This window comes from Aethalodelphis obliquidens, unplaced genomic scaffold (assembly GCF_003676395.1).
Source record: "Aethalodelphis obliquidens isolate GAN/ISIS:26980383/991018 unplaced genomic scaffold, ASM367639v1 scaffold2, whole genome shotgun sequence".
Classification (NCBI taxonomy): domain Eukaryota; kingdom Metazoa; phylum Chordata; class Mammalia; order Artiodactyla; family Delphinidae; genus Aethalodelphis; species Aethalodelphis obliquidens.
This window is the reverse complement of record NW_020837946.1, coordinates 55,535,073-55,546,692: the sequence shown is the minus strand read 5'-3', so window position 1 is coordinate 55,546,692 and position 11,620 is coordinate 55,535,073. Positions and strand designations below refer to the sequence as shown.

Here is an 11,620-nt window from a genome sequence, read left to right as displayed (position 1 = left end):
AGATCTTAGTTACCTGTAATTCTGGAATGGATAATAGCTCCTCCCAAACTTGCTCAATATCCTGCTGCATATCGTCTAAATCAGCAGTGGCTAACTGAAGGACAGCAGTTTCAGGTGACTGAGCCTGATTAGGAGCAATAAAGACTGGGCTGTCGATGTGGCTGGGAATATCAGGAACAAGTGACTGAAACGTAGCTGAAGAAACCTAAAATTGAGAAGGCATTTATCTACATGAATCTGCCACCAGCCGTGGATGGGTATGCTCCAAGGCCATCACAACATCTTAGACTGGAATTGGCTGCAGTTCTGTATTTCTCTACTTATAATGGGGACTTACGACTCCTATTTCTATATAATGAAACAAATGTTTTTGTCCTGCCCAGCTGACTCCACATTTACTCATTTACTAGCTTGATTGCTTTATCCTATGCATTTGAAGGTAAACGTCAAAATGGGTAAGAATAATCTTTAGTATTTAATTTGTATATATGTATGTAATACCTAGTATAGTGCTTCAGACAATAAACTTATTAAAATTGTTAACCGAAGAAGTCTTGGTTTACTACCCAGCTTGCTTTTTACTCACCAAAATTTCTAAGTACCTATAACAAGAGGGTTAACTTGTTTCCACGGTTATGCTCACCCATCCCTCTGGCTATGCAGGAGTAAACGTTTTTGGTTTTGTATTATGTGGGGGAAGGAGTTGTGTCTTTTTTTTTTTTTTTCCAAATCATAAAGTTACCTATAGGCTAAGGTTTCCTTGATAAAATTTGCTCCTGAAATAGTTTTTCATTTTTTTTAAAAAAATGGAGATACATCAAAGGGACCAATATACGATATGTTATGTATAGTTGTGGAGATTTGCTGTTAACTAAATGTTAATACCTCATTGTCATCTACAAATGGGAATGTCTCTGTCAAAAGCTGCATGCAGTCATCGAAGTACAAATCATCTGGTTTGGGAATGTGGGCTACCTGCATAAAAGGGAAAGACACAGAGGAAGAAAAAAATTGTTCCGTGTTCATAAAATGTTTACAGTCTAGTTAGTCAAACATTCCTCTTGTTTCAGAAGTCAGTTTAGTATAGTAAAGAGCACAGAATCAAACCAGACTATCTAGTTTCAAATCTTGGCCCCCACCCCCCTATTTATTGCCCAGTTTCTGGGCAAGTTATTTAACCTCTTTGGGCTTCAACTGCTCATCTGTAGATAAAGTAGGATAATGGTAATTAACTCATAATTGTTGTGTTGATTAAATCAATCAATATTTCAAGTACTTTAGTAGAACAGTACCTGTCACAGTACATGAATAATCCCTACTACAACAGTCCTACTACTGTCACTACTGTTGCAGCTGTCTGATCCTTACAATTACATAATGTTTTTATAGCTTACAAAGCTCTTCCATGTAATTTATGTCCTCCTAATCCTTACACTGAGGTAAGTCAGTCAGGCACTGAACTCATCAGTAGGCTGAGGTTGGGAAGTTGACTTAATAAGTTCATGAAGTAAAAGGCAAAGCTGGAACTCAAATCCAGATGTTTTACCTTCCCAAGAACCGAGTACCCTGTACCTGGGAGTAGTTGGCAGATCCACTGGTTTCCGACGGGATGTGTTGTGCTGGCTGAACCGGGAGGAATTCACCTGTCTCTTCATCTAGTTGTAACTGAGCGAAAAAGGCTTTCTCTTGCTCCTTTTGCAGTTGTTCTTGTCTTTCCTTTTCAAGTTTTTTCTGTTTTTCCCGCTCATGCTCCTTCCGTCGTTGACTGAAGTCAAATACTTCTCGACTTACCCCGAGATCTATATCTTGCCTCCAAAGTATGTCAATCAAATCCATGTCCTATGTTTAAAACAAAAAAGGAAGGAGAGAGACCATGGTTAAAATAGTTTTAAAATGGCAGATACCACATAATTTACATTATGCCATTGCTGATGGTGGGGGGTAGGGAGATTACAAATAAAATCTGAATGGGAACACAGATCCAAAGTTCTGGAAGGGCACAGTTAATTCTATTCAACGTATGTATCTTTTTTTTTTTTTTAAATCACCTACAAACAGCTATCCAATGTAATCACTCATTACTTGGATTATTAACAATTTGGGTGATGGTAGAGGTCACTAACAACAAAGTAACAAATGTTGCACATTAACATTCTTGAATTAAAAGAACTCCCACACTTGTTTAATGGAATAGAGAAATTAGAGCAAGCACTCCAAGCCAATGGTTTATTATAAGAAGTGGAGTTTGGAAAACATGATTGAGCATGTGGAATTTTTCCCTAAACTTGCTTAGCAAATACCAGTTTACAGGGGAAAAAAAAACCCCAAGTTAAACTGTCAACCTAGCAGTTGTGAAATATCACCTTTCATTTGGTCTTCGCTATAGTGGATTATCTTTTCCCCATCATTTCTCGCTACTTCTGTGTCTGTGGTTACTTATTAAAAGTTTCCTCTTTTTTTTTTAAATAAATTTATTTTATTTATTTATTTTTGGCTGAGTTGGGTCTTCGTTGCTGCGTGCGGGCTTTCTCTAGTTGCAGTGAGCGGGGGCTACTCTTTGTTGCGGTGCGCGGGCTTCTCGTTGCGGTGGCTTCTCATTGCCGAGCACGGGCTCTAGGCGCGTGGGCTTCAGTAGATGCGGCACACAGGCTCAGTAGTTGTGGCTCATGGGCTTAGTTGCTCTGCGGCATGTGGGATCTTCCCGGACCAGGGATCAAACCTGTGTCCCCTGCATTGGCAGGCGGATTCTCAACCACTGTGCCACCAGGGAAGCCCCAAAACAGTTTCCTCTTGACTTGAGTTTTAGCTCCTGAGGTATGAACAAATTAGTAAATTCAAGTCCTAGCAAATGGTAATCTTGTGTGGGTGAAGCAAGAGATTGCCAAAAGAACTGGGAAAGGGGTAGTGCCCACTAGGCTCACTCCTGAGAAATCGTAAATAACCCTCTTAATAACACAAACCAAAAAAAGGTGGCTCTAGGGAAAGATGGAAGGTAATATGTTCTAAGATATGGGGAGAATTGTACAATGAGGGAATGGTTATTTTGATTTATATTACACGGCTAGGCTTAGGTTACCATGTCCATATTTTCCTAACCGCACATGTGTCAAAAGCAATTTTTCTGATTTACAACTTTAGTTTTTGTAAAAGTCTGAACAGGTAGGAAATGTAAATCAGTTTCCATTTAACAAATCATCTGTGTTGAAAATAATGAGATGGAGACTGGAAAAACTGACAGAGAAAGGGAATTGGGATCTGAAGGCCAGCAGACACAGTGTGTACAGACATCAAACTTTGTATTGCGGTTCAGACAGCAGTTGGCAGCACTGGGCTGCCCAGTGCATTTACGGCTCTACTACTTTCAGCCTCCAAAGGACAAAAAACAACATGGCTGTTGCTTCACTGAGCAGTCAGGCTATTTCACCCAACAAAGTACAAGCACAGACCACCCAGCCTAGAGGCAGCCCAGCTAACTGGATAGTAGAGGCCACCTCTAGCCTTGATTGAAAGTTGGTGTTAGAATCTTAAATGCTATGAAACCCTGCTCATGAGGTTCATTACTCTAGCTTTGAACAGTATAACTTTTAGTACAAAGCACACACAGTAGGTATAATTAAAGCAGTATCTGTAGCTCTTCAGAACTGGCTAGGGTATACCTGTTTGTAAGCCAACATCTATTAAGGGCTTTCTATATATGCCAAGCATTGTTCTAAGTACTTCAGATATACACAAACCAACCCTCAAAACCACATAAAGAGGACATGTATCCCTGTTTTACAGATAAGTATATTGAAGCTTAGAAAGAAGACGTACTACGATAAAGTGCCAGGACAGGGATATATACCCAGGCATGAGTACAATATGAGCCAATCCTGGACTCCTGATTTTTAACCACTAGCCCACACTAAAAATACGAAGTCTGATCACTGGACAGTGGTTCCTAAGTGGGGCAGGAAATAAAATCCATTGTTGTATATGTAGACTTTGCCTTGACGTATTGGTGGTGGGAAGAAGTGGCCATCACCACTTCAAAAGACTGGATTGAGCAAATGTCACCTGGATTATTTTCCTCGCCACAAGCAACAAAATAGGAATTGTAGAGCATTCAGTCATACGTGGCTATCTTCTCAGGGGGCTCCCCACTAAAATAAAACATGAAAATTTCCATTTTAAAAATAATTTGTTTCCACTTTAATAGACATGTTTACACAAGGGTCATGTGAAAAGAGAAAGGCCCAAGATATAGAGAAACCTACTTTAAAATTCTAATTAGGTTGGGCCATATCTTCTGAGGGAATCTAGCTACAGCTGAGTATCCTGTCTGGGCCATTCTCCAAACTGGAGCTAACGACCAAGGTGCTAAGTCTCGTTCAGGGTGTTCACTACTAAATGCTAGCACTAAAAATTAAGGAAATGCATACTCATGCTATCTCAATTGAACTCTAGTTTCTCTATAAAATAAGCAGTACCTGTAGCCACCTCTCTCAAAAACTGACACGGAAAGTGCACTGAGCTCTTCAGAAGGTCAACAATAGAGAAACCCAAATATTTGTCCCTGCACCTGGGGGTCACTCTGCCACATCTGCCCTCACTTCCCCAGACTGCCCTAGGCCTGGGGCTTCTCCTTGTTCAGAGATCCCAGGATAAAAACCAGTACTCAGTTTTGACTTTTCCATGGAAGAACTGAAAGAGCACTGAAGAATTTACGTTGGAAACACCTCATAAATATGACTAGTCCAAAGTATTCCTAGAACCCAGAACTATGGGTGGGAGGAAAATTTCTAATGTAATTTACTCTAAAATTGTCAGTGGCAATCACACCAAGAGTTGATACAACTCTGTTCTTTCCTTTTCCTCCCTTTCCTCCCCATCAGATGTCTTGAGTGGGTTTAGGTGTTTTAGCTATAAATTTAGTATAATTGTTCCATCCTACCCCTACCATATGGATGTTGGTCGATCAAATGAAATGTAGAAGAAATTTCTCTATAAATGTAAAGTATATGTAAATGTTGTTATGCATCCCAACAAGAAGTAGGATGGGCCCTACTACTTGCTGTAAGTGAGACCAAGCTCCAGGCCAAAGGATAATAATGAAGTTACAGATGGAACTGTAGTGGGAGCCTTGAAGTAACACTCAGCCATAAAGCTACTTGGTTCCTCCTCAGGGAAGGTCTGAAATTGACCACTAGGCATGTGAATCGTGTGTTGTAAATAAAAGTAAATAACATACACTTTTATGTAAACTTTTTTTTTTTTTTTTTTTTTTGCAGTACACGGGCCTCTCACCATTGTGGCCTCTCCCGTTGCGGAGCACAGGCTCCGGACGCGCAGGCTCAGCGGCCATGGCTCGCGGGACCAGCCGCTCCGCGGCACGTGGGATCCTCCCGGACCGGGGCACGAACCCGCGTCGCCCGCATCGGCAGGCGGACCCCCAACCACCGCGCCACCAGGGAAGCCCTATGTAAACTTTTATGTACACACACAACACCCTCTCGATTCCTGACATGACTACCCTTCAATGCACAGCCCCAAACCAATTCAGTGTTTTAAAATTTCCCATAACATAATTAGACAAGGACACATTGATGGATCCTCATCAACAAACAGGAAAAATAAAACACAAAATGTCATTTGGATCAGCTCCTGAGCACCTGTTCTTGTTATCTGATCTGAAACAATGCTGGACACTGGGAGGTGGAGGGGCTCCTACAGCCAGAGCTGACCGTCTCCACCAGGAATGCCACCAAAAGATATTTCAAGTGACAACATCTAATTGTTCTTAATGAAGGCTGGGCAGCCTTCAATGAGATAATAGACCAAGACAGGTTTCAAAGTGTTCTCAGAGGTTTTCATTTTTAAGTTTATTTTTATATAATGTTTAATCTTGCCATGCGAGGTCTCTGAAAGAACACATCTGCTTAAAAAAAAAAAAAGCTGAGTTTTAACCACTTTGAATTCCTTTAACACAGATGTTCTGATCAAATTCAGAATTCAGTAACAAGGGGTTGCTTGTCATGGCCTTGATGTATCATATACTGTGTTACTCAGATTTTCACATAAGTTTTGGAAGAAAAAACCTGCAGCGATTTGATATTGCATGAAATATTCAAAGCTTTATGTTGAAAATGAGAACAGCAGAAGTTTGTTGACCCACGACTCACTGGTGGGGAGCCCTGCAGGCCCAGGACTGTGTTCTGTGCTGACCTCAGGCAGTGAGCTGTCTTGAAGGAGCCCTGTGACTGGGCACATGACTTACTCCACAAATGACCCATCTCTCTGCAAAATTCCCGAACCATCTAAGAGGAGATAGCTGGGGTGGTGCCCATAACAAAACGGACAGTATGGAAGGACAATGCCAGTGGAAGAATTAAACTGCTCTCCCACACTTCAACCTGAGGCACTGAGGAAGCATGGCTGGCCTGCAAGAGGGCAGATAAAAAGGGTCTGGGGAGGGAGAGGAAATGTATGGCATTTCAACAGGTATTTCCTTAAGCTTCCCAAGGGCAACACAGGCACTGGCTGTGAGCCTTCACATGCCATATGGAGCAAATGCCGTCTGACATACTTGGTGTCTGAATTTTTGTTGTTGTCCTTTTGCGATTCCTGAGTGTATTCCACGTTATGTTGCTAGCTTGGCTTCGACAAAATGAGGCAATTTAATAAGAACGTAAATGTTTGACAATTCACGTTAAATCACCATCTGGCCCAATGGAAACAGTCATATTGAAAATGTCTCTCTCTCTATATATATCATCATTTGCCATCTGGGTAATCTGTTACGCATTTTATGGGAAATCTGAAGTTGGACTATTAACTCGTACCACTTTAAAACAAATGTCTTTGTTCCAGGATAAACAGAAGAAAGCCCTTGAACACAGAATCCCATAATAATATGTCTTTTGCAAGCCAATTTTAGTGCTTTGAACAAACACGCATTTATCATGCTCAGATGATCCCCCCAAATCAGAAAAGATAAAGCAAAGATATCATCTCTTCCTAAATTAAAGCAATTCAGTAAACTAAGGCTTTAGAAAAGTATTTGAAATGAAAAATAAAATGGTTTTTATTATATACATTCAAATGTATAAATGAAGCTTGCACCTCCCAACCCCTTTCCCTACCTGCCCTCTCCCATCCTCTGTTTTGTCCAGAGGATGACGGGAAGGTGGTGGGAGGTTTCTTCTAAAAACAAATTTCACCAATAAACTTTTTTTAAAAATTGCACAGATAACTAACTTTGTAAACAGACAATGAAAACTGATCCTCACTTCCAATTTTACAGTATAAGTGTTAAGACAATGTCTCAAGTGATTCCTTTTTTTAAATTTTTAATTTTTTTTACATCTTTATTGGGATATAATTGCTTTATACAGATTCCTTCTTAAAATCATGTATTTCCAATAAGAAAATAATAAATCTTCTTTTAAAGTTTATTCTCCTGAAATCGATCTCTCCATCCAAATATTAACTACTGGCATTCAGAGTCTAAATTGCTTTTCTTTCATACATTTCAGTCTTTATATTATGCCCAGGTGGTTATATTATTCACCTAAAAGCTAAATCTGGTTTAATATTTTTTTCCATAGAAGCTGCTCAAATGTTTTTGGGCAAAACCGGATGGAACATGAATCTCATCCTACTGTCCGTTGAAGTATAAACCAAATTAAGAGCTATAGGAAAGTACAAAAACAACTGAGGGCATGCTCGAATTCTGAAGAATTGATTGAACAACAACAAAGATCTCCTTGATTCACAAGGCTCTACTCTGCAGTCACAATCCTTACTCCTAAAGTAAAATGACACCAAGCAGGTGTGTTTTTAAAATACATCTCACTGATGACTATTCTATTTCATAAATATTTATCTGCCTATTTACTTCTCTCCTGCTTCATTACAAGAAGATACACAAGACAAGGCCAACTGTTTTCTCAGACTTCTAGAGAAGGCAGATGAGATGACAGGTTATTCTCTATAGTCTGCCCACATTCAGGTACTTTTTTTGAGTCTACTGGACTGATTTGCTAACTTCTGAATATATTGCTGTAATAATTATGGAGCAGGTGATAAAAAACAAAGATCACAAAAAAACATATTTATATAGAATCACAGAATGTTAGAGATGGAAGGGGACTTACAGCCACCTAGGCCAAGTGTAAATGTCACTGGGTTAATCTGTGTTAACTACAGCTCCATTTTTAAAACTAACTGGCCTAGCAACCAGTTTCTATGTCAGCAGAGACTCCTAACAGGTAAAAGTTACCAATAATCCAAGTTTTCCTTCTCGAGAAAACTTACCAGGGATTATTTCCTCAATCTTCAATAACTAGCAATTCTTTTTGTTTTGCTTTGTTTTTTAATTTATTTTTATTGGAGTATAGTTGCTTTACAATGTTGTGTTAGTTTCTGCTGTACAGCAAAGTCAATCAGCTATAAGTATACATATATCCCCTCCTTTTTGGATTTCCTTCCCATTTAGGTCACCACAGAGCACTGAGTAGAGTTCCCTGTGCTATACAGTAGGTTCTCATTAAAATAACTAGCAATTTTTAACAGCATAAAAAATCTCAAACACACATCAAGACATGAATTATTCAACAAGTTAAAACTCTAGGGACTTCCCTAGTGGTGCAGTGGTCAAGAATCTGCCTGCCAATGCAGGGGACACGGGTTTGAGCCCTGGTCCGGGAAGATCCCACATGCTGTGGAGCAACTAAGCCCGTGCGCCACAACTACTGAGCCTGTGCTCTAGAGCCCGCGAGCCACAACTACTGAGCCCACACACCTAGAGCCTGTGTTCTGCAACAAGAAGAAGCCACGGCAATGAGAAGCCCGCGCACCACAACAAAGAGTAGCCCCCACTCGCCCCCGCTCGAAAGCCCGAGCACAGTAACGAAGACCCAACGCAGCCAAAAAAATAAATTTAAAAAAAACAAACTCTAGATCACAAATTTGCTATTCCCTGGATCACAGATGCATCCTTCTACCCTTTTGTCTTTCAGCTAAAAAATGGTCCAGTTTCCTCACAGTCCAGCTTGTTACTGTGTACAGACATTTTCATGGGCTGCTTCCTGTTCACAAACAAGTTTCTCAGCAATGACTCAATCTAAGAAATGTGATCCAGCCAGTTTACTGGAACTCTCACCCATTACGCTTGTCTGTACACTGTAAAGCATGATGCAAAGATAACAGCAAAACTGGAAAGTGAATAGACTAGGAACTTGGACTATTTTCTCAAGAGGCACATGTGTTTGGCCAAAAATAAATCATAAAGGACAGTTAATTTCCAAAATAGCAGGTGAGGCCACTGCTACGAAAAGTGGATGGATCCAACTTTCCCATGGGAAGTTTCATATCTGGCTGCCAGCAGAGTTAATTTCTGGTTGTCTGTATTTAAGCAGGATGCTGCTGCTGGGCCTCAATCAAAGGGCTTATGCAAGGGTCAGTCACTATGTCAAGAGAATGGCTTGGTTAGATAAGCAAACTTCAGGACATGTTTTTTCTCATCTCTTCCCCATTTTGAAGAAGCCATGAATGTATTCAGTCCTGGATGCTGTCCTCTGCACATGAAAGGAACTTTGTGACTTGGTCTTCCATCACTATTAGAATGAGTCTACAGGAAAACACACACACCCATCTTACCAATATAACCTTCAGGTGCACTGGCTCTAACTCCCTAACTCACTTTACCTAACATACACTGAAACTAACCTAGCGTGGACTAACCAGGTCGTCAAATGTCTACCTTGAGCTCAAACAGCCCTGTTTGCTCACCCTCCTGCCCCTCCTCCTAAAGGGCAGCCCCCATGAGGGAGGGCAGTACCCTAGCACACTGGAACTACTGGGGCTCTTTACTGCCACTTCTGAACTTCCTCAGTGATCCTTCACCCTCTGTGGATCCTGCATTTGTAAACAGAAATTATTTATTTCTATCTTAAAGCTCCTTTTCAGATTTAACTGCCTACAATTAAGCTTTAAAAGCTAAGAATTGGGACAGTCACCCAGGCCTGCTGTTTCTTGCCGGTAGCCAAAGACCTGTGTGCCTGTGCTGGTGGTGGCAGTGATGAATTTTAGATACATATGTATTATATACTGTAATATAGAAAGACTCTAAAACATTTAGACTTTTTTCTTTTTTGTGCATCCTGTTAAAATACTTTCCAAAGGGGGGGGTGTCTTTAATTTCTTTTTTAGTGTGAAATTTTTGAGTATGAAATATTTCATACTAATAGCTAAAAGATCACTTCAGAATGGTGATAGTTATAATAAAGGTGGTGGTCAAGATTAACAAGATTTAGTGTCCATACTACCCTAAATGGATCATTAATCCAGCAACCCATCTACTACATGCATATAGCTCGCCATTCAGGTGCCAGGAACTGCGCTAGGTGCTGGGGACACAGAGATAAACAGAGGACAGTCTCTGATCTCAGTTTAGAGACTCAAGGAGAAACATGTAGGAGCCAAGGCAGCACAGAGGAAGTGTCACTAAACTGCACAGAAAGACCTCACAGGAGTGACAACTGACTTAAGAACGCCAGTCACAACTGCATGAACATCCCACCCGCTTAAACAAGGGGTAAGCCGGGTTTTTCCAAACATCTAGTCCACATGACTATCTGAAAGCAAAGGAGGTTTTGGAGTGGAGAACACAAACAACCCATCTCCACTCACTCTGCTTTCTTGGTCTCCCCTCTGGTGGCAGCAATCCCCCCACGCCTCCCCGTTTCCCCCCAGAGGCTCAGATCCTCCAGCACGAGGAAAATTCTCAGAGACTTCCTCCTCACATGTGGACTTTTCGGTCAGTATGACTCATCTCAGCTGAGATGGGAATTACTGCTAATGCCACACTGTCACAGAACGCTGCGACTGGAGGGGCCCAGAGGACGCACAGCCCCTTCCATTTTTCAAATAGGGAAACAGGTCTAGAGGATGAAATGACTTGCCCTAAGGTCAGAGGTCAAGGATTCCAAAACTACTATGGTCTACTTTTCTAATTTTACAAATCCTGCCAAGTTATTTGGCAGAGGGGGAAAAAGATACATTTTTGCTTCACTGTTTCAATTTGCACCTCTGGCCCCAGCTTGCCAGTCTGCAGGTGCCTCGCAGCTTCTATTTGAGCTGGCATTTGCCGAGCACTTCATGGTTTGCAGGGGTGTTCACTGCAGAGCAAGGGGGAGGTGGCTTATCTTCATCTACGAATGAGCACAATTAGGCTTTGGGCCTCGAGCATCCCTGCCCCAAATTGCATGCTTGGCAAGTGGCAGAGCCAGGACCCCAACCAAGAACTGATTCTGAGCCTGTGGGCTCTTCCCACCACTGCAGGACAAAGGCTGCAAACTGCTTTAGCCCCAGGTGGGATGCTAAGGCTTGGAAGCTGGCTCTGCTGAAGCTCAGACCCACCCTTCCTGATGACTCAGGGCAAATACAGTCAACGGCACACACAGAGCTTAGCATTTAAATCTTCCCATAAAGCCAATATTTACCCCGTACTTTGTATATCTTATGTTATCTGGTCTGACTAAACTGCAAACTCCTTCAAGGCATGACAATGTCTTTTTTTTTTTAATTTATTTATTATTATTTTATTTATTTATTGTTTCTGGCTGCATTGGGTCTTTGT

General features: G+C 41.2%; 1 protein-coding gene across 8 annotated transcripts in view; it reads right to left on the bottom strand.

Moving 5' to 3' along the window:
* NFE2L2 (NFE2 like bZIP transcription factor 2) overlaps positions 1-11,620 on the bottom strand; it is a 76,193-nt gene that overhangs the window by 2,132 nt on the left and 62,441 nt on the right. For 5 of the 8 annotated variants that reach the window (XM_027127372.1, XM_027127429.1, XM_027127412.1 and 2 more), the window contains 3 exons: positions 1,573-1,839; positions 886-975; positions 14-205 (listed from right to left, as the gene is read on the bottom strand). In XM_027127372.1, the coding sequence (XP_026983173.1) occupies positions 14-205; positions 886-975; positions 1,573-1,836 (546 nt within the window). In that variant the 5' untranslated portion in view covers positions 1,837-1,839. Of the gene's footprint in view, positions 1-13; positions 206-885; positions 976-1,572; positions 1,840-2,363; positions 2,510-4,056; positions 4,081-11,620 lie in introns of those variants that run through there. The other 3 variants (XM_027127392.1, XM_027127419.1, XM_027127438.1) reach the window with 3 other exon arrangements.